Here is a 21,418-nt window from a genome sequence, read left to right as displayed (position 1 = left end):
GGGAAAAAAAGGGATCTTGCAGCATGTTGGCGAAGCTCAGGAGAACGAATTTTTCTACCTAGATTTTGCAAGACTTAAAAGAAACTGTCTTTGGATAAGCTTCGAGTACTTAAATTCTCAAAGGGCAAATCGATCTACAAAGAGACGCACGGTTGAAGAAAAATATTTACGATCCTTGGAAAATAAAATCTTCCAATTTCTTCTATATAAAGTATATCTCGGTAATATAACCGGAACGAGGTTGTTCGTTTGTGCGAAAATAATTCGGAATTACGGAATGAAATGTTTGCGTACAATGTCTTGTTTAAAAAAAACGACTGCGATCTCGATACAGATGACTATATACGTCTGGTTGTGTTTGTATTTGTAAACACGGTCAATGTCGTGCTTTGCTTTCTATTAATTCTGCTGCCTTACTTCCTATCGGGCTATGCTATCGGTCTCCATCAACCGTGTCACGATGTCAAGATACACAAACAGAGAATAGATGTACATCTTCGTTGGAGTGGGAATATGTAATACGGCAACGTATCTGTTTCAAGTCGTTTGCGCAACAAACGATATCCGAACCACTGTCGTTCCGATTGACGTATAATTCAAAGAGTAAAGTGTAATCTCCTTGAACGTGTTTCTTCTCTGACAGTTTTATTACCGATACACCATATATTCTCTCGGAAAGAAACTATAGCCTGGTTGTAAATAAATCGTTGACAAAAATCAAACTTTACAGTGCACAAACAATGAAGTATCGCATTTGCGAATATTTATTGCGAAAAATAACGTAGGAAATAAACGACGCACGTTTTATTAGATTCGCGCTATTAAATAGCGATCGATCTGTTTCACCGACGTATCGAAGTTATTGAACCGGTCGAGATCATCGAGATTTATCGCCCAGAACTTTTGTTTCGAGGTACGAGAACTCGAAAGCAATCGACTGCGTTCGTTTGTTCCGATTTTATGGAAGTCTCGGGAAGGGGCCTGCAATTTCGCGCGGTTTGGACGCAGCCGGTCCGTTTCAATTAACGGTAACGTCGTTTAGTCTCTTCACAAAGGGATTTGCAATCTCCCAGCGCCCTCGGGATGGGACTACCGGTAAAAATGCAAACATCCTGATGTGAGGACAATCTGGCGCGCGTTGTTCGCGGTTACTTTAACACGTTTGGATATTATCAACGGATGACCACGGCGACGATGAAACGATAACGAATCACAGATTGCGTCATCTTTCAATCGTTCGAATGAATATCGTTTCTACGATTATAAATGCACGAGAACGGTACCGAAAACGAAACGATCGCTGAACAAGAAATGCATCGTCTTCGAAGGGTGTTCGATTCCTTCGACCTTAGATCTAAGAAAATTGTACGAAAAGAAGAAATAATATACAATATACAAGTTTTGATAAAAATTTGATCTGTTCCGAAGTTACAAATAACACGTTCGCATGAAAGAAAACATTCGCAAAGGACTCATTTTTCCAAAGATTCGAACGGCAATATAATCCTTCCAGAAGATCGTATTCTCCTCTAAAACGTGAGAAACGAATTATCGTTAGGACATTTCACTCTATTTTGGAGAACAAGCTGCCAGGAGTATTCAGGTATAACTAATCGTGCGAGAGATTAAGTCTTTAGAAGTTGATTTATTGCCATAATATCTCCTCGTTCGCGAGACGATACGTTTACCGACTGCGCCAAATGTGCAACACGCGAGTCTAATTTTTCGGTGCCTCTTTACAACGAGATTCGACACGGAAATATTCTCATCTGAATAACATTCTTACATTTTCGATCGCCCTACATTTCTATCTCGAACCTTTTACATTCTACGTTTCTAATTTGAATATCTTACGCTCTACCATTCGGAAGCGCTCTACAATTTGGTGATATCAAAAGTACATGGTACTTTGCATTTTTATTAAATTTGTTTTCGAACTCTGAACTAGCTTCGCATAGATGACAAAGTAATTGCGTTGCGTTTGCATATACAATTTTATTTATCGAATAACCGACACTGCGAAGGCAAAAAGGATCGCAAAGCATCCCGTGTTAATTCCGTAGAAGATTCAATTTCTCCGTTGATAAATCTACAGAGGCTAGAAGGACGGAAACGATCACAAAGGACTGCATCGTCCTACGAGCGGACGAGCTTCTTCGATCGCGAGGTCATGCGACGAAAAAGAATCAGTCGACGCGTTTCGAAGGAATGTTGCGTCTGAGGAAGCTTGATAAATATATTCCCCATCCCACGCGGATTTGCCAGCTGGTAAAACATAAAGCACGATGGATAAAATGGCGCGCAGTGTCCCGAAGAGAAACCAGAGCTGGCTCCTACCGTGGCGGGAGATAACGCCGTCTCGTTTCTCGCTACATAAACTCATCTTCCACGGACGTAGCTTGCGAACCGATCCACAAGTGTACACGACCGAACCGAAATCCTTTGCCTTCCACGAGGAATACCGCCAGGCCTCGCTCGAGCGCGTTTCTTCGTTACTGGTCGCGAAAAATGTCGAGCTACCATCGGAAACCGCTCAACCGAGATAAATCGTCGTTTCGCGAGCAACTCTGCGGTAATTCGAGCGAAAATGAAAGCTCGTTGCGCATTGAAATTCGTGAAAACAACGAAACGAAAGAATACTCCACTGAACATTCCGGTATAATTTATTAAGTTATAAATAATTGATACTTTGACAATAGTTGGATAAATAACGTCAATAACACAACTCTTTACAACGCTTCTCGAATCCACATTCATCGGTTCGACACTGCCTTTCCTTCCGAAAAAAGAAAAGCCCTTATCCGCTTTTTCGTTGGGTCTGCCCCGACCCCGAGTTTCTCGTTCATTACCCTCGCTCGTTGATCGCCAAATGCTATCTTAAAGCTACGTTTTCTTAAACCTACGCTAAGCTAACTCCCAGGATTGGGATGCTATTTGGAAATCCATGTGAATAGCAAATACAGTTGCGATGTTTAAATATAGTTGTTGAAAAACGGTACATCGAAATATTTTCTGATACTTCATCGAACACGAGGCACCAGTTTTGGATTTCGACGCAAATGTGACCCAGACAATACACCCGAGACAAGATTCCGTTATCGGCATACTTCGCGTTCCACCTGTACGATAAGACTAAATTCTACCCAAGATCTCCCGTTACATCTGCGGAGTAAATTTCCCGAAAGACCTCTCGTTACACCTGTAGGCTACAATTCCACTTAAGACACCCCAAGTTCCATCGAAACACGCAGGATCAAATTGTACACTAGGTTGTTCGATAAGTTGAACAAGTCAGTCAGTTACCAACCAAGCAATGCTTTCTATCTCTGAACTCCGTCCTACGTCACAGACGAAATCTTCGATACTCTAAAACCGCGCTACAGCTTCGTTTCAGTATTCTTATAAAATATCGTTTATAATCGATTAATCTAAATCCACTACGGTGACATTTTAGTCTATCACCAGTAGATAGATCGTATAGACTAACTACGGTTCTACGAAACTTCTACTCTGACTTATATTACAACGATCCTAACCACGCACCGAGATAATCTCCTTATTTAATACGTTAAAGAATTTCCTCGTGATACAGACCATGTCGTAAATCGAAATCCACGGAACACTCGAAACACCAGACGACTTCAGTTTCTGGAATTTTCCAATTCCACGTCCCGTCAACTGACCTCTGACTTACAACAACTTTCCCTTATTCCGTACACGAAATTAAAAAATTACGTTCTACCCTTCGAACCGATATAACCATCCTTCCGGCAGATACTTTCAAAGCAATTTATTATAGACGTCTTCAAGTTCTCGTTCGCTGTACTGTTCCGTAGTACGGCAGGATCGAGTATACCTTGCGAGCGTATCTCTAAAAGTGGCTCTATTATGTTAATTCGTAGTAGAGGTAATGTATTCGTGCCGTCACATGGTACACTGCAGAGAGTCGGTCTTAGAATACGTTAACCGAAACGAACTCGGAGACAACTTTGACTTCCGAGTACAACGTAATAATCTTGGCAAGGAAAAGTAAACAATACCAATACTGAGAATAGGACCAACGATAACCCGTGACCAGGTACTTGTGAGACGTACGAGAGACAACTTATAGTTAGAAATATACATATCTTAATAGATATTGTAACCAGAAATATGAAAGACAGAGATCGATTCTTGGACCAAATCCAAACGCGAAGAGACTTCTAGTCCGTCCGCTAGAAAAAGACTAAGTGTTTAGATTCCCACTCTAGTTTACAGTCAGCCAGCTCCTCCCATTATCGCACGCGTTGTCGTTATTGGTCGCTGTCGATCTCCGTCATCGTTCTCGGCCAATGGTGAGCGATGGTAAGAAAACTAATAGATTCTAAACTAGAGCGGGGATGGAAACACTCGTTACTCTTCTTCTCGTGAACGAACAACGCTCGGTCCGTCTCTTGTAAAGAAACGAATCAGCCAGGTGATCAGCTAATTCGAGCTAAGAAACCTTGTATTGTTCCACGGTCGACACGTTCGCAAGGTGTTAGTCGATGGTGAATGGTATTTTAGATTTCCCACTACGCCTCTCAACTCGCGGAACAATACCCCAATAAACCGCTACCCTGGCGAGTTAAATTCGACAGCTGCTCGGTCTTGGAACTGGCCCTCCTTTAATTAACGTTCGTCCTGGAGGAAAACGTTGACCTTCCTCCTGTAGAAATTAAATCCAAACCCCTCCTAAGTCAACTATATACTAGTTACCCCCAAAAGTATTCGATTCCGTACCATACGGAAAGTTTGGTTCAGGAACTAAATAGATTCTATCTCCCATTCGTTGCAAGAAATAAAGACGTTTAAAACATTAGGCAACCGAAGGTAAGAAAATCCTTCGCCCTCTCTGAATCGATTACTTTCACTTCGCAGTGATGTTCAGAAATTAATACGACTTTCTACCTTCATCGTTCAGCCTTTTCCCATCGATCTTGGCCAGGTTAGGACAATCGAAACCGGCCGCCTAATGAATTTATGGACAAGAGAGGGAAACGATCTTTGTTCGTGAGATCTTCGGTATTAATGACATTGCTATATTAATGTCGTTTCGGAGGATACCAGTTCTGGACCAACGTGAGAGTCAAATTAGACGAACCTTTTGTAATCCGTTTTGCTACCCCGGGAAGATGATTAATTATATAGACTCTTTCATCCCTTGAGTATCGACCGCGGTGAAACATTAAAATATATATATTCCTAGCGTTATTCAGTCTGCTATTGATAACGGAAAACTTACATTGTTTTATTATGACAGTTCAGGACAGTTATGACAGTACATTCTTAGCTAGCTAGCTAGCTCTCTCTCTCTCTCTCTCTCTCTCTCTCTCTCTCTCTCTCTCTCTCTCTCTCTCTCTCTCTCTCTCTCTCTCTCTCTTTCTCTCTTTGAAGCTTCCTGAGATATTTAACGAGCTCGAAATCTTATTTACCAACGACGATAAACGATTAGTTTATTAACAATTTACGAACTATTAAATTGTTAAAGCGTCTAAAGAAGCGTTTGTTTACAGAATCAACTGATATCGGTCGCACAGTAATCCACCAGGGGATCAGAGAAGAGAAGAGCTTTAACTTTCGTCCCATTATATTACACGCTTTTTCGCTCACCAGGCCGATTTCTCTGGGCTCTTTACCTCGAAGTTCGATCAGTTCGATCCATTGACCACGATACTTTTTCGGCTTAATCCCAATTCGCTTTACTCTTTCTTTCCGAACACGTGGCACGCGACAATTGGAAATAAAATTATCCACCGTGGACGCGAGTTCACGTTCGTTCAGTATCGGGTCAATCTTTCAACGTCATTAACACTTTTCAACTTTTAACAAGTGAATAAATCATTGGAATTCTATTGGATTTTAGATTCTAACGAGGCGTCGACTTGGCGAAAAGAAGAACAATTTTATCGGTCAAATCGTTCACCGCTACAGAGCTATAGGGAATTCGCACTGCAGATATTACATTGTTAGTTAAAGTTAGACATTTAATGTCGCGGACTGATCGAGCGAATTTTTTTATTAATCCTCCCGGAATTGTAAAATCCAAGATTAACCGTTGTGGACGCGTTGGATTGAACCCAAGTCAATTTAATACTATTTTAAAATACATATGGTAGTGTTAAGGACGCAATAATCATTACCTTTGAAAATGCAATAAATGGGTTCGATGAAACTCGATTTATGCTAGTACAATCATCCCTTGGACTTATGTACTAATTGGTTCTAAAGTAGCCGATGGAAATCGAAAAGAACTTAAATCGAGGTAAACATGATGTAGGTATGTATGTACATACAGATACAGATACACACACGCGCGCGCGCACGCACACACACACGCACACTAACCGAGTGTTCATTTTATGAAATTAAAAAGTAGGTTTTCCACTAATTAGTAAAAGTGACTAGAGAGATAAAATTTAGAATGTATTTATAATTATTATTATAAAATATATATAATTAAATGAAAAAACAAAAATGTATACGTCGAGAATTAACCGCGCAAACTTTTTAATGAACTCCTCGGAATTTAAAGTCCAAAATTAACAGTCGTGTACGCGATTATATGAACCTATTAACCGCCAATTCAATATCGAGTGACTGTTTCGATATATGTACATACCGGTAGCATCGAAGTCCACGATAATGTACGGTAAACTTTAAAACTCCTCTCAAATCGTTCGACGATTCAATAAAAAAAGTGTCTCGAATGCTGTCGGCGGACTGCTGTCTACTCCTGTCAACAATTGAAGTTCGACCGTATTTGAACTACAGAATTCTCCTCAAGGATCATACCATGGGTTATATAACGAATATTTGGAGGTACTTCCAACGAGATTGACCCTTCAATTTTATGAAGGAGAAAGACCGATGTTTCCTCCAGAACAAAGCGAGTGAAACGGTTTGCTAATGAAAAAGACCAATCTCTAGAACCAACTGTGCCTTTATCGAAATTGACACGTCAGGATAACGTTTTTGTGTTACGTTATTATTACGCCTTGACGACGGAACATTCCACGGGTTTTTCCCAATATAAATGGCTCGTAAAACGTTTAGTTTTATTTTTTTACGGGGGACGGAAGATATAGCGTAAAATAATTAGTGCCGCTCGTTCAAATAAGATAATCAATATTTTGAAAGTTACTCATACTATACAAATTAAAAACAAAAAGTTCTAAATGATAAAATCTGACAGCATATCGTTTCTGATATTTCATTCGTTTTCCAAAATCTGATATTTCATTCGTTCTACTGGTCTCAAAAAAAAAATAAAATTGAATAAAACCCAGGCACAACGAAACGTTAATAAATATGCAACACGCGTATCACAATATTTTGTTGATTCCTTACTGTAAACATAAACAACACTATTGCAGGATACATTGTATCGGATACTTCGTATACTTTGATTTTTCATATTATATTAAATGGAAGTATTACAATTGTTTGTACATTGTAAGATACAGATATACAGGGTGTTCACGTTATTACTAGCCAGTGATTTTTTTTCGAAAACTAATGCAATTAAAAAAAAATAAGAAAGAAAAAACTTTTATAGTTTTTATGATCAATAGGACAGTTTATATCAATTTTGCATATTGACATTATTTTCCAAGAAATGAAGGTGACCTTATATTTTTAAATGGAACGCCTATTTTTTTATGTCATATGAAAGCGTCATGTGCCAAGACGAGTTCATTCATGTGTTGTACAATGATCTTCGAGGTCATGGAAGATTAGGAATAAAAGGAGAAGTTTGAATATTTCGTAACATTGTATTTACAAATGTTTCTTCTTGACGTGACTTGGCTCGTACAACGTAATTGAGCGAGTATCTTGTTGTAATTTATTATCAGAGTGTTTACATCTGTTTCTATCCCTATTGAGCAATATCGGTCCTACGTCGTAAACTGTTTAGCGATGTTCCGTGTGAAATTATGTCTTCCTATTCGATTGAAAGAAACGCAGATATGGTATGAATTTATTACAAATACAATGTCAATAAAAGATGCAGCAGAGTTAGGTATCAAAAGAATATCCAGATAAAGTACATCCAAATGAAAATACATTTGTTTTTGTGGCAAAACATTTTAAGGAAACAGAATTTTTGCAAAATAAATGTCATAATCGGAAATCTCTTATTTCTAATGGTACGAAACTAGATGTTCTTTTACATTTTGAAAAAAATCCGAAAAATTCAATCAGAAAAGTAGCTTCTATAAGTAGTGTTTCAGTGAGATCCGTTCATAAAATTTTAAAAGCTCTTAAGTACAAGCCTTTTAAATATTGCACAGTACAAGGATTACAAGAAAGTGATTTTTCGCGACGGATAGAATTTTGTAATTGATTTCTTATACTAAATAATAGAAACGATAATGACTTTTACAAAATAATTATTTGGACCGACGAATCATGTTTCGACAATAATATGACGAACAACATACATAATGCAGACATATGGTGTACTGAAAACCCAAAAAGAAAAAGAGAAATTAACTTTCAAATACAATTTCGTATAAATATATGGTGCGACATAATTAATAATGTGTTACTAGGATTTTATTTTTATAGTGATACATTAAATGGAAATAAATACTGTAGTATCGAATTTTCCGAGTCCGCTTGGGCCTGCTTCGACCGCGGGCCTAAACAAGGCAGCACGTGTGGACAGACCCGGGTCAAGGTAAACATTTGGTGCCAATCTGTCCGCCAGCTTTTACGATAGGCCCGAGGATCCTTTTACAGGGGGTCCTGCACGACGACCAGGTGTAAGGATGCATGGGGATGAAAGAGAGTACCTGTGGCTCGGAGAAAGTGAGGTATGCTTGGAAAAGACGAGCGATTAGGATGCCCGAACGTGACCGAATGTCTGAAGTGAGAGAGACTGAGGAATAGAATGAAAGAGAATGAATGGGTATGACTATATAAAGTACGAAAGGAATGTTTGAGAACAGTATGTCACAGTATGACGACGAGAGTATGTCCGAAGAGTGTGTCGCGGACAATATGACTGAAAAGACGATAAGACGAGACAATTAAAAGACGCGCTAAGACGAAAGACCGGTATAAGACTTAAGCAACAAAGACGATCAAGACGCGTGCCGAGGGCACAAAGACGGTTAGCTTAGTTCAATACGCGGTCGATCTACCTTAGTGGAAAGCGAAACCAATCACCAACACTACGTTTAATACTTATATCATTGTAATATACAACATCCTTAAATATACGTCAATATACCGCACGAGTACAACAGTTATTTGGGGACTCGTACGGGGATTAATAACTTAAAAGATCTCTTCTCCAGTGATCCGAGGAGAAGAGAAAGAGAAAAACAACAATACTTAAAATTTCTGTATACGCAATTTGAAAATTATTGGGAAAAACTGCCATTGCCGGTTACACGAAAAATGTATTTCCAACATGATGGAGCATCATCACATAATTGCAGAATTGTCAAAAATTATCTAAACGATAAGTTTGGAACTAAATGGATAAATACCTACATAACTTTAAAATAGCCTCCAGGATCTCCAAATCTGACACCTTTAGATTTCTTTTTATGGGGAACTCTTAAAAGTATTATTCATTGTACACCTCCTATAGATATAAACGATTTAAAAATTAAACTATAACAAGCTTGTGCAACACGCATCGATATCTCGTACAATAATAGCGTCAGCGACCGAAAACGTAATCAGTAGAAGTGAAATGTGTATTCGTGCACAAGGAATTCATATTGAACATCTTTTGTAATCTTACTAATACAAACTTCTATTAAACACAATGTTATGAAATATTTAAACTTCTTCTTTTATTCCCGATCTTCCATGACCTCGAAGGTCATCGTACAGCACATGAATGAACTCGTCTTGGCACGTGACGCTTTCATATGACATCAAAAAAATATATGGTGTTCCATTTAAAAAATTGAAGGTCAGCTTCATTTCTTTGAAAGTAATGTAAATATGCAAAATTGATATACACTTGTCCTATCGATCATAAAAACTGTACAAAAATTTTCTTTCTTATTTTTTTTTTAATTATAATAGTTTTCGAAAAAAAAATCGCTAACTAGTAATAGCATAAACACCCTGTATATACATATTAACCCCAATTTCAAGTAAATATCCGATTTCATTTCTCCTTGTCTTTGTCAACGTTAATTTTCAGATCTCTGTTAATTGATCATTCTTTGTTTAGCTCTACGAGGAGCATGTATCCTCAAATTCCTCGATCCTCTAACTAAACCATTCTTCGTATTCAAAATTTTCCACTAATTCAATCTCCTCGAACAAATCTCATTAAATCTCGGGAAAACTGTATGAAAAGAAAGATTAAGTTTTAATCCCAGCACACTTCCCGGTTCGTGTATTTGCATTATATGCAAATTCAAGAAGGGAGGAATGTAACTCCCGCATAATTAAGAGCTTCGGTCGAAGCGGCAAAGCTCAAGATTTGTGGTGCGTAAAGGCAATCCTAGAACGATAAATGTTTGTAAGTAGATCGATAAGCTACACCGCCGCAACGGTAATATTTAAAGTTGTTCCTGTCAGTCATTACGCCGGATAGATAAGGAGTGATAAGGCAAGTAATAAGAGTCAACGATAATTGAAAGTTCGCAGTGTGGAAGCTTAGGAAAGGTTTATCTACAATTTTCTCCGGCGATAACTTTCGAGCAAGATAGTTGCGAATAGCTTCGAACACCGTTTCAGACCGTTGATTAAAAAATTTTATTACCGTCTTAAATTTCTCTGTGAAACTCTTGCACACTTTTAACCGGAAATGTTCTAAAATTGCTGGAAAATTAATAGACTGCATAAGAACAGCATAAAGAGGCCTGTTCGATAATTCCGCCGAGTTACGACATGCTGTTTCATCTTAAAATTAAATGTCTCGAATAATATTTTACAACGCAACGATACTACCTCCGTTGCGCTATACCTACCGTACAATGTTGCTCGACATTACGCGCGGGACAATAAACGCGAAAGCACAAAGCACGTTCGTGTACATACCATAAAAGTTCCCGAATTATTTCAAAATAGTGAGAAGTTACGCGAGCTTTTCTTACTCCCAACTATAGAGCGAAAAGGATACATTTACCTGTGTTTCTTTTCGACGGGAAACCATCCTTGCTAAAATCGATAGTATTTAAAAAGGTAACATCGAGTCCAATCTGGTTGGACTGTTAATTTTCTTTTTCGTGCGAAATTTCTAGGAGTTCGTTTCTGATAAAATATTCGTTCTTACTAATAGGTCGCTCGATAAGTTTTGTCGTTCGATAAGGAATGATGCTCTTAGGTTCGTCGTTTGATTTTTCTAAAGATGGTGCTACTGTTTCATGAACATGTGTGAAGTCTCGTTCGTATATTTACAGTTGTTCAAAGTTGAAGTGTCATAGTATTTGTTGACAATGGAAAAAACGACAAAACTTATCGAACAACCTAGTAAATACGTTCGTACCACCCTTCGTACTTACGGTACCTGTTTATAATCGATATATTTAATCCTTTAGGGATCCACTCCGTGCCGCATACTGCTGACCCTATGTTTTTCACATGTCGGGTCTTTATCGGATACAAACCTGTACAACATATCACACCTGGCGTTTCTTTGTTTATATAAATAGCAATTTCGTATAGGTTTGAACCACTCACTTAAGGATGTGTATGTATAATATATACACAATAATAGATGAAATATCACATTTTATTAAAATTGCGATACGAACAGTTCTATTATTTATTGGAATCGTACAGAAATATCTATAAGTCAATTACAATTTAGAGTCAGGCTAATAGAAGAAATATTTCTCGAGTTTGTAACTCTGAATTGTTCGATAAATTTTGTCGTTCGACAAACTTATCGAACAATCCGTTATAAGTACCAGGCAAGGAACAGAAATTCACGCCGATATAATATTTCGTTCAACGGAAGGACATTTTGTGCGAAAAATTACAGCGGAGGAGAAAAAATCGAATCTGCGAAGACGTTGCGTAGTTTGTACAAAATAAGGCAAAAAGACTCGAGATACGTTGTGAAAAGGGTGAGGTTGAGCTGTCGTATAGATGCCGCGAAATTTATCGCACGTTGCATCGTTTTTAAGACGGGCCATTCACGCCAGGCCACGTAGGACAGTTTTCGTTCTGTAACTCCGGTCGCTGAAGGGTTAACCGGAAGAAATTGAGAAATGTGTATTTTACGAACGAAAAGAAATTTAATTTAAGAAATCCTACCGACCGAAACCGTGGCTAAGAAGAATTTACATAACACACGCGGACAAGAAGAATTTTTGGACACAATAAATGGTGGAGAAACGATAGAACAGGTTGGAATTGGAAGTCATGGGAAACTGCATTAAAGTTTATAAAGAGACGAATGAGTTCACGAGCAGATAGAAAAGTGTACTAGGTAAATTCCTGAGGGAAGATTCATATTTCACCGAGATAATGTTGCTCTGCCTCCTGCAAAGCCAGTAAAAAGTACTTTTCTAATGAAAGAAGGTGTGGTGGATGAGAAAAAATGGTGTTAGTAGACATTGCCTGTATTAACGATAACTTTATGATCGATAACGTTAAACTATTACTAAATTGTAAAAAGCAATTGTTTGATATGTCTTCGTAACCCTGCCTATCGTGTGACCACCATAGGTGACTGACGTTTCCCGCGTAACTCCGAAGTAACATACACTAGTGCCCATATTTTTGAAGCCTAATTTCATCTTCTCACAAGTACGATTCACAGATTGTTTTTATTAAAATTCACCTTTTAATTCACATTCCGTTATCAATATTTGTCAATATTTTGTTACATTATTTTTTCCAGGTGCCAAAACTAATTTAAGTCATGGATGGTTAACTGCTGTAGCAGCTCGCGTATGTTCTATATTTTGATTCGCGAAATGACGAAGCGAAACTCGTCAGGCGTCACAAAGTAATTGTTTTCTAATGACCGTCAAGATTGCCTGTCTTGAACACAATGGGGAACTATTGAACAAAAATTGCAAGGGACGTATTTGACAGCGATTGAAAGTATCGAAAGATTTGAAAATTTAACTTACGTTGGAACAATATAGAAACATTACCAAATAAGTGTATACGGATTCTAAGAAATTTTAAATTTAAATATTAATTGTACGATCGAAACGAGTGTTTCAAGTAATCGTGTTTCGAAAAAATATTGAAAAAAATTTATCAACATTCGCTTTTTGCAAAAAATAATTGTAAACTTTATACTTTCTTAACGTTTCGAATAAATGATGCTTTTTCAATCAGTTACGTTGATTAATTCAATTCGTACCGAGATTCGTGAATTCGCGAGGCATATTTGTTTCGATACTTTATTACGCCGAGAATTGATCCCTGACGTTATAGAAAAATACATCACGATCGAATTAGAAGAATCGGTATAAACAGAGACACGTTTGCGAACAATTGATTTTTAATGGCCCGCTAAGTGGAAAATTGTACGCGAGCTTTCTCTCGAGATTTGGCGCGCGTCATATTAACAGTCGGAATAGTAAGATCTATGACAGTTGATAGTTTCGCGCGACTCAGCGAGAGCTTCGAAGACGAAAACCCGGAAAGTTCTGCTCTGCTTTCAGGTTTCCTTCTTCTCGACGAGTCCGGAACTCTCCAACAAGAATCGCTTCGAATATTTCTCGCGCACCATACCGAGCGACCACTACCAAGTCAAAGCGATGGTAGACATCGTGCTAACAATGGGCTGGAGATACGTGTCCATCATATACGAGGAAAGCAATTACGGAATAAAGGTGAGGATTTATACGAGAAACGTTCAAACTCGACGTTATTTTCGCAACGAAACACGGAACGCATCTCATTGCACGAAAAAGAACGATCCTTCGCGAATTCGTACATGCCACGACTTAAAGCCATTACTATTCGTTTATAGGATCTTTTTAGCGTTATATTAAATCCCACATGATGGAAATCCAAACACCGAATACGAAATTATATTCTACTGTATAATCTGATACGGTATCGCGTAACCAAAACCGTTAAAATTGTATTTCCATTGTGACGAAAATTTTCACTACAACGCGACATGAATTTACCGATGCTGCCTACATATCGCACGTTACATTTTTGATAAAAAGGTTTCATCTTTGAATCGACAATCAAAGATTCTGAACTCGGAAATTCAAAAACTGATGAACGATACTCGATCTTCGTTTTCTTTCGTCCTAAATTCGCTTTAAAGTTGCTTTTCGTTTTCATTTTATTCTTTGCAAACGACAGTAGACAATTACCAAGAAAATTTTAATCTATTACCAGAATCTTTGAAACACAAATCGCGTACTGGTCAAAACTATTTATACATTGATTATTAAATAAATAATGTAACACGAAGTAATTAATCGAATAATCGAGTAGCTTAAATACTGCGTTACTCCTATATTAAAACGAGTAGTTGACCAACTGATACGCAAATCGATGCCATGAAGTGATTATTCGATGTATATTCCTAATTATTGGGGAATAGAGGAGGCGGGATTATCCGCGCGGATTAACGCGAACACGTCACGTGAACCAAAACCAGTGGTATGTGTAAAAACGCAGTCTCGTTCGCATGAAATTCGAAACGAACGATCGATTCAACCTCTCTCAAACAATGCATTTAGCCGCACAATACGATCAACTATCCACTGCAGAAAATTTGCGTCCAACCACCGATCCCCAGATTTAACGGTTTCTCTGGCATTCATTTATTTTTAAATAAATACACATTTCGCGAATCCAGATTACACGACTCGTTGTGTGCGATACGAAAGAAAAGAGTATAAAATAATCCGATTAATAAAATCCAACGTATCACTCTCGCGAATTGTTGTCGATTCGTAAAGTTACGTCCGTTCGATGGAGAAATATAGAAAATAAAATAGAATTATCGTCGTGTGTTTGAATATGCGGATAAATGCGGATAAATTGAATTCGCGAAACAAAGTAAAAGAATTATTCGCGATACACTTCGCGTTACGCTGAATAATACTTAAAATCTGTCTCGTACACCTTTCATCGATTACCTTTTCTCCCAATTCGCACGCTGTATCCAAATACTCGAGTAGATACAACTGAAATTCTACTCTTACGATTTTTTAAATAGTTGTTTGCTCAGCTTTCGATTCTACATCCGAATTATTATTTTTCTCGAGAACCTTCGTCAAATTTCAATGTATTTTAATAGAACTCGATTATTTCTTGGAATCGTATAAAAATATGCACACGTACAGAGATTGAACCTGTTCCATGATATTCGTTACTGCTGCAACGAAATGCTCGATAACATCGCAATCACCGTGCATAAACCGTGCGTCTCGTGTTCGAGTTGTCCATGCTAAAAGGGTAAAAGAAATCGAGAATTTTTCAACGGACTCGAACCATTTGCATTCGTTTGCATTAAAATACGCGTAACGTTAATCTCGTGTACCGTTCGACCTGACAACGCGGCAGATGTTCACCTGCAGTTCACTGAATATTTGGCGGTGCCTGAAAGCCACAATGTCTCTCATTTGTCTGGCATCCACGTAATCAAATAACTCTCTGGAAGCTACGCTAGTCATCGAGTTCTTTCCGTTTTTAGTACCGCGTTACATCGGATACAACGACCACGTCTAAACGTAGTAGCGTTCCATCGCATTCATTTCTGACTTCTCTCTTTCAACGTACTAGTTTCACTGCCTGTTCTCTAACTGCCCCGCCACTATGCTAATCGGCCGTAATTGAAACCGCAACGAACGTCTGACGGTCTGTGTTATTTTCGAAAATTATTCTCACTCCACGGAGGAGCTACCGAAATGAAATTGACCGGAATTTCGTTACAAAGGGTTTTATGTTAACTTAAAACCCCGCGACCAGCAGATTTATCGATGTACGATAAAAACACAGCCTCTATTTAAATGTAGATTCCAGTCGGTTCTGTAATTCGAAAGTTCAAGTATCTAGGTTGCAGATGTCGTGCTGGTAAAAAATATAAAAATATTATTCGCAGAATCTACTTTATTGTATAGATATATATATATTTCCCATTTGAACATTTCGGTGAATGTTCTATTAAGTCTGACCATTAATGTTACACGTTTATGTATTTTAATACCTTGCATAGGGGAGCGGAGCAATAAATGCAACGCGAGTTACGTGTAAATAATTTTTGACTCGACCCAAGGGTAGTTTGTGTATCCGAATCGCTACAATTCATATCTTATTGGTTTTCACTTGTATATATTTTTTCTTCTACTCTCTTTCCTATTTTTTACAAGTTATCACTCCTTACATTTTACATTCAGGTTGTAATCTCTATTGTTTTACTTTACAGATTGTATAATTTTATATTATTTTCTTCCGGGAATGATTCGAAAACTTTCAAGTCGAATAAAAGAGCTTGTTTAAACTTCAATTGTTATTATCGGAAGAATGCAAGAAGCATTGTGTAGGAAATTGCAACTATCCCCAGAGAAATTTTACACCACGTGATGGATGAATTCAGCGAATATCTCGTAGTGTCGCAAAAGAAAACATTAAACACCCGGAGCTGTGTTTCTTACGAATGAAACTGTGTTCCTTACAACTTTAGCTTTTCATTTTAATACCAACACGCGAATCCGAAACGTTATATCGATAAAATGACATCAATTCGTAAATTAAAGTAACAAAACTTCTATGCCACAGCTTACATTTAATTCCAACTTTAACTCGAAGTTTAACAACCTAAATTAAAAATAAAACAAAGTAGAAAAACAACGAACAATTATTTTAACAGAATATAGAATCTTGAACAGTTGCCACGTAATAATATTATCATGGGACGTACAGTACGCCCGCATAAAACAAGTCAACTCTACATTTCATTATAGTGCCACGACAATGAAATTAACGGACGAGGGTGATGTAAATTATTGCCGGTATCCTCATGTAAATGAACGCATATTTCATATCGTTACACATTACCGCCTGAAATGCATCTACTATCCCAATTTCAATATTAATGAATTTATTCGACGTCGAATGCGCTTTCTATGTAATGTTAATTACATTCCAACAATGCTCGATGTCCACTTGTTTCAAGATCCATTTGTACGGTACGAGGTCATGGTTCGTGATTCCATCTAAAAGCAAACGGTTCCTCGTGAAAAAAACACATCGAATTCGTGAAATAAATTGTTTTCGTTCGAGACTTCATTTCCGAGGCAAATTAAACTTTAAAGAAGCAATCGCGTACGGATATACTCGAACGCGTAAACGCGAACTTTTCGATTCGATTTCCTCGAAAGCGAAGCTCCGTTGGAAAAAACATTGTCTTACTTTTTCGACTTACTTTTTCGTAAAGAATCGTCCCACGTCCCATTGTACGTTGACTTTCCGCGAATAGGACGAAAAATATTACGAACTAAATCCTAGCGAGAAATATACGTGCGAGGGATTACGATTAATCGGGAATAATATAATTTAATCCCACCGTCGAATAACAGAATAATTAAAGAAAAGAAAAAAGTAACGATACCGAAAAGAACTGTTTCTGGACAACTCTCTCGAAATTAATTACAGCGCACGCAGAATGCGTACCGAATTCCAGATCGAAACAAAACATAATAGGTTACTCGTTTTATTTTTCTAAAGAAAAATAGATCCGTCGACTCGTTCGTATATTTACAGTTGTTCAAAGTTGAAGTGCCATAGTATTTTTTTACAATGGAAAATAGGACAAAACTTATCGAACAATCTAGTACTTAGCCGGAGAGTAAATGACAAAAATACGCGGATGCTTTCTTCGCGATGTTTCGAGAAATTGACTAAAAACTGCATTTTTATGTCGGCGTTGTTACTCGGTACGATAGAATATGCCGACCATGAAAAATGCATCAAAGTATACGTCACGATGTTCATCGCGAAATAACGTAAAATGTGTAACGGTATGCACAGTTTATATGGCGTGCCGTGTGTTATTGTTTGATAATGTAACATACTTATCCATGATAGAAGTTTGAACTTGTTCTGCAAAAAATTCATCGTCTCGTACGAGCGAACATCGAGTATTATTTCTGCGTAATTTCCTTTAGATTTATAAAATGTACGATTTTAAAACATTCAATGGTACGAGAATCTCACGACACGTTCAACTTTCGATATTTGAATATTGAGAATAAACGATCGTAACTGTTGTATTGTATTTTTGGCGTACAATCCGTAGTTTTATCAGAAATCGAAGGTATCATTTTATAATATTTGCATACCATTTGCGAACACGATAGGAAACTCGATCGCAAATTAAATAACTGCTAAAACTCGTACAATTTGACTATACTCTCTAAATTTCCATGCCGAGGACGTATTAATAATGTTAATTTAATTCTTCGTTGTGATCCTGCTCGTGACATAGATATATTGCGATCGAGCCATTCGTCGTCCCGTAGGTAGATGTGTAACCGCACGATTGTTGCCACATTTAGCATGAACCATTGTGCATGGAAAAATATGAAAATGCTTGCAGTTATAGTAGATGCAATATAGATTGTTCATCAATTAACGTTAAATGGAACGATTTACATTTTCATCCGTTCTAATCAATCATCCATAATGCCACGACAAACCGTTGCTCGGACGATACCAAAATTTATGAAAATGAATTTTCCAGCACATCAATTATCATAATGTCGAGGTTCGAAGGTAAACTACACCTGCTACTTAAATTTTTGAATAAACGTTCCGTGGATATTGCGCAAAATATATCTATAATAAATTCAATCGTTGCTCGAGGAACAGATGAGACGTTATTAGAATTTGAAAATAGAACAAAGGCACTTCTAATTTATATAATAATACTTTCTTATTTCGTATCTCTGCTTTCGTCGATCGATCGTTTGAAATTCTCTATTGTTCTTAAACGACTATTCATTAAGAACGATAGTTAACACTTTCACTCGCGCGTTCTGTTAAGTTTGGCACATTAGCGCGAAACAAAATGTCGTAATCGTATTTAAAATTGTTTTCGCGCGATAAAAAGTTTACCTCGATAACATCGATCGATCGACGTTCAATTTTTCGAGGATAACTAACAGGATAAACGTGACCTTTTTCTAAACGATTTCTTTTCTCCACTTACGCCGGATCGAGACAGAAATGATAATATCGATCGCTAAAATACCAAGAAAGATACAAAGACGTTTGTCTTCGGAAGTGTAATTGCGAATATCGAAGAAAATGAAGAAAAAAACCAACTTCGAGAAAAACTGCGCCGGAAGGAAGGCCCGATGCAACTCGAAGCCGACAAAAAATAAAGAATCACGGGCAGAAGAGTTAAGGAGACAAAGAGCGCAAGAAATCGAAATTAGAGCAGCGGTTAGCCAAACGATACAGCGGAGACAGTCGGAGAGAACAATTTGCAATTCACGTATGCAACAAAGGTTGAATATTACAAGTCCGTATGTCCAACAAACGTTCGCCAGAGAATTCATTTTCCTCCTACTCCGCGTAATGTGTTTGTCATTGCTTTGTTACTGTGCAAAATTCGAGTCGTCGAGAGACTGGTTCGGCCCCTCCGTGTAATTCGATTCGTTTCCATCAAAATGCAAGCACCGTCGTTGCCGTCAAAATACTGTTCCCGGTTGAAAAATATCATCGATGCTCTGTCCCAAACTGAATTCCACCAGCCAATCCGTGACCGAACGAACGAACGTAATTGTACCGTTACCGACGAGCCGTGATTTCACTGCCACCGTATTAAATACTTTTCATCCTTGACACGTTAAATCGCGTGCATGTAGTCGGTTTCACGACATTTCGAATCTCCCGTGCAGAAAAGAACAGCAAAAGGGCGAACAAGAAAGATCGAAAAAACGGGCGCACACCTAATTAGATTCTTCTCGAAATACGGGGCTACGTAACAACCGACCTTGCCTGGCCCACATTACCGTCACGCCAGCTGCAGGACGGATGCAGTTTTGCGCGCATGTGAGATTCTTTGAAATAGATGATAACTTTGCAGCGCTCTCTGACATCAGCGTGAATGATAATTGCGCCTACACAGTCGAATCTCTTGACAAACCGTTCCAAAAAAGAATTTTTTTAACAAATACCCGTGGTACTCGGACAGAGGTACTTTTAAACGATACGCGCGTCTTGTTTTCGCACCCTTGTGAAAATTACATCGCTACCTCGAACCGTGGCGACACGTTTCGAAACGAGACTACCGTGTCATTTGCAAAGCTCGGATTCACTTTCCCCGATTCGGGGAAACGAAGAGAGACAAATTGATTCGTCGCAGTGTGTACAATTTTCGGTCAACGGCGACTCGACAAACGATAACGATTTAAATTCGGTGAAAACCTGCGTCCGTTGCAACAATTAGAGGAAAGAGTACGAAAGGATCTAAACTGTAATAAATATTCAACAGACACGGGCCAAAGTCCCAGCAGCCCTCCGTTTCTTCTCCACATTCCCCCGTCCGTACTGTAAGGGGCAACGAGGATCGGTCCCGAGTTAAAGGAACCGTAGCGCTACAAGTAAGGGCATCGTAAACAGTGTCGAGTAATATTTCTGTTTATTCGTAAGCGTTACTAGCAATTTCATCCAAATTCTTCTTTTTCTTTGCGTTGACTTTCTTTCGGCTTCTCGTTCCTTGGGAAATTAAACGCAGTTTAATGGAACCCAGTTTTAAGCCCGAGAAAATTTATAACTTTATAAATACGGGCCATAGATCGCGACAAACTTTAACCTTGGGTCCTCGAGGTCGCGAAAAGGTCCGAGTTTGAAAGTTCTGCGCAAGAAAGAAAATCTAACAAAGCTCAAGATCAAACTTGCTTTGAACGCGAAAACCGGAGACCGACAAGTTTTAATCTTGGAAGCTCCAAAAGACTCGATACCATAAAGAACTTTAACTTTGTAAAGTCAAGGTTACAAAAAGCTTCGAACCCCCTCGGCTCAAGATCTCGAAAAGTTGCGAGCGTGAGTGCTCTTGACGATAACCTCGAAAGCTCGGAATCTATGAATTTGAATCTCGGAAGTCTAGAATCGAAAATTTCGTATCTCGTAAACCGTGTTACGAGAACCGGGCGAGATCCAAACAGGACAGCTGTAACCGACGAAAATCTTTACAAATATTGTCGAAACGAGAACGATGAAAATTTCAACGCGAACATTGACGATAAGAAAGGTCGACGGAATCGTAACGTTATTGCATTACGCGCGAAAGAAGAATTTTCCATCGAAAAGAAAAAATAAATTCACCGGCAAAGGACCGACCACACCGTACGAGTCAACAAGCAAGCGACCGTCTCGCCCGTACGAACCTATTTTAGAAGCAACAGATCCGCGAGAGGGAGGGCGAAAATAAAAAAAAAAGATCTTAAGCTTGATAAATATTCACCGAGATACGAGCGAAGGG

General features: G+C 38.3%; 2 protein-coding genes across 6 annotated transcripts in view; one reads left to right on the top strand and one right to left on the bottom strand.

Annotated features, from left to right (window-relative positions):
* Glurb (metabotropic glutamate receptor B) overlaps positions 1-21,418 on the top strand; it is a 219,279-nt gene that overhangs the window by 173,662 nt on the left and 24,199 nt on the right. For all 3 annotated transcript variants that reach the window (XM_076324502.1, XM_076324501.1, XM_076324503.1), the window contains exon 3: positions 13,623-13,793. In XM_076324502.1, coding sequence (XP_076180617.1) covers positions 13,623-13,793 — 171 coding nt within the window. The remainder of the gene's footprint in view (positions 1-13,622; positions 13,794-21,418) is intronic.
* Csn7 (COP9 signalosome subunit 7) overlaps positions 16,843-21,418 on the bottom strand; it is a 55,872-nt gene continuing 51,296 nt past the window's right edge. Inside the window, exon 4 of one of the 3 annotated variants that reach the window (XM_076324506.1) lies at positions 16,843-17,144. In XM_076324506.1, the coding sequence (XP_076180621.1) occupies positions 17,053-17,144 (92 nt within the window). In that variant the 3' untranslated portion in view covers positions 16,843-17,052. The remainder of the gene's footprint in view (positions 17,145-21,418) is intronic. The other 2 variants (XM_076324510.1, XM_076324509.1) reach the window with 2 other exon arrangements.

This window comes from Ptiloglossa arizonensis, chromosome 12 (assembly GCF_051014685.1).
Source record: "Ptiloglossa arizonensis isolate GNS036 chromosome 12, iyPtiAriz1_principal, whole genome shotgun sequence".
Lineage (NCBI taxonomy): Eukaryota > Metazoa > Arthropoda > Insecta > Hymenoptera > Colletidae > Ptiloglossa > Ptiloglossa arizonensis.
This window is presented reverse-complemented; position numbering and strand designations above follow the sequence as displayed.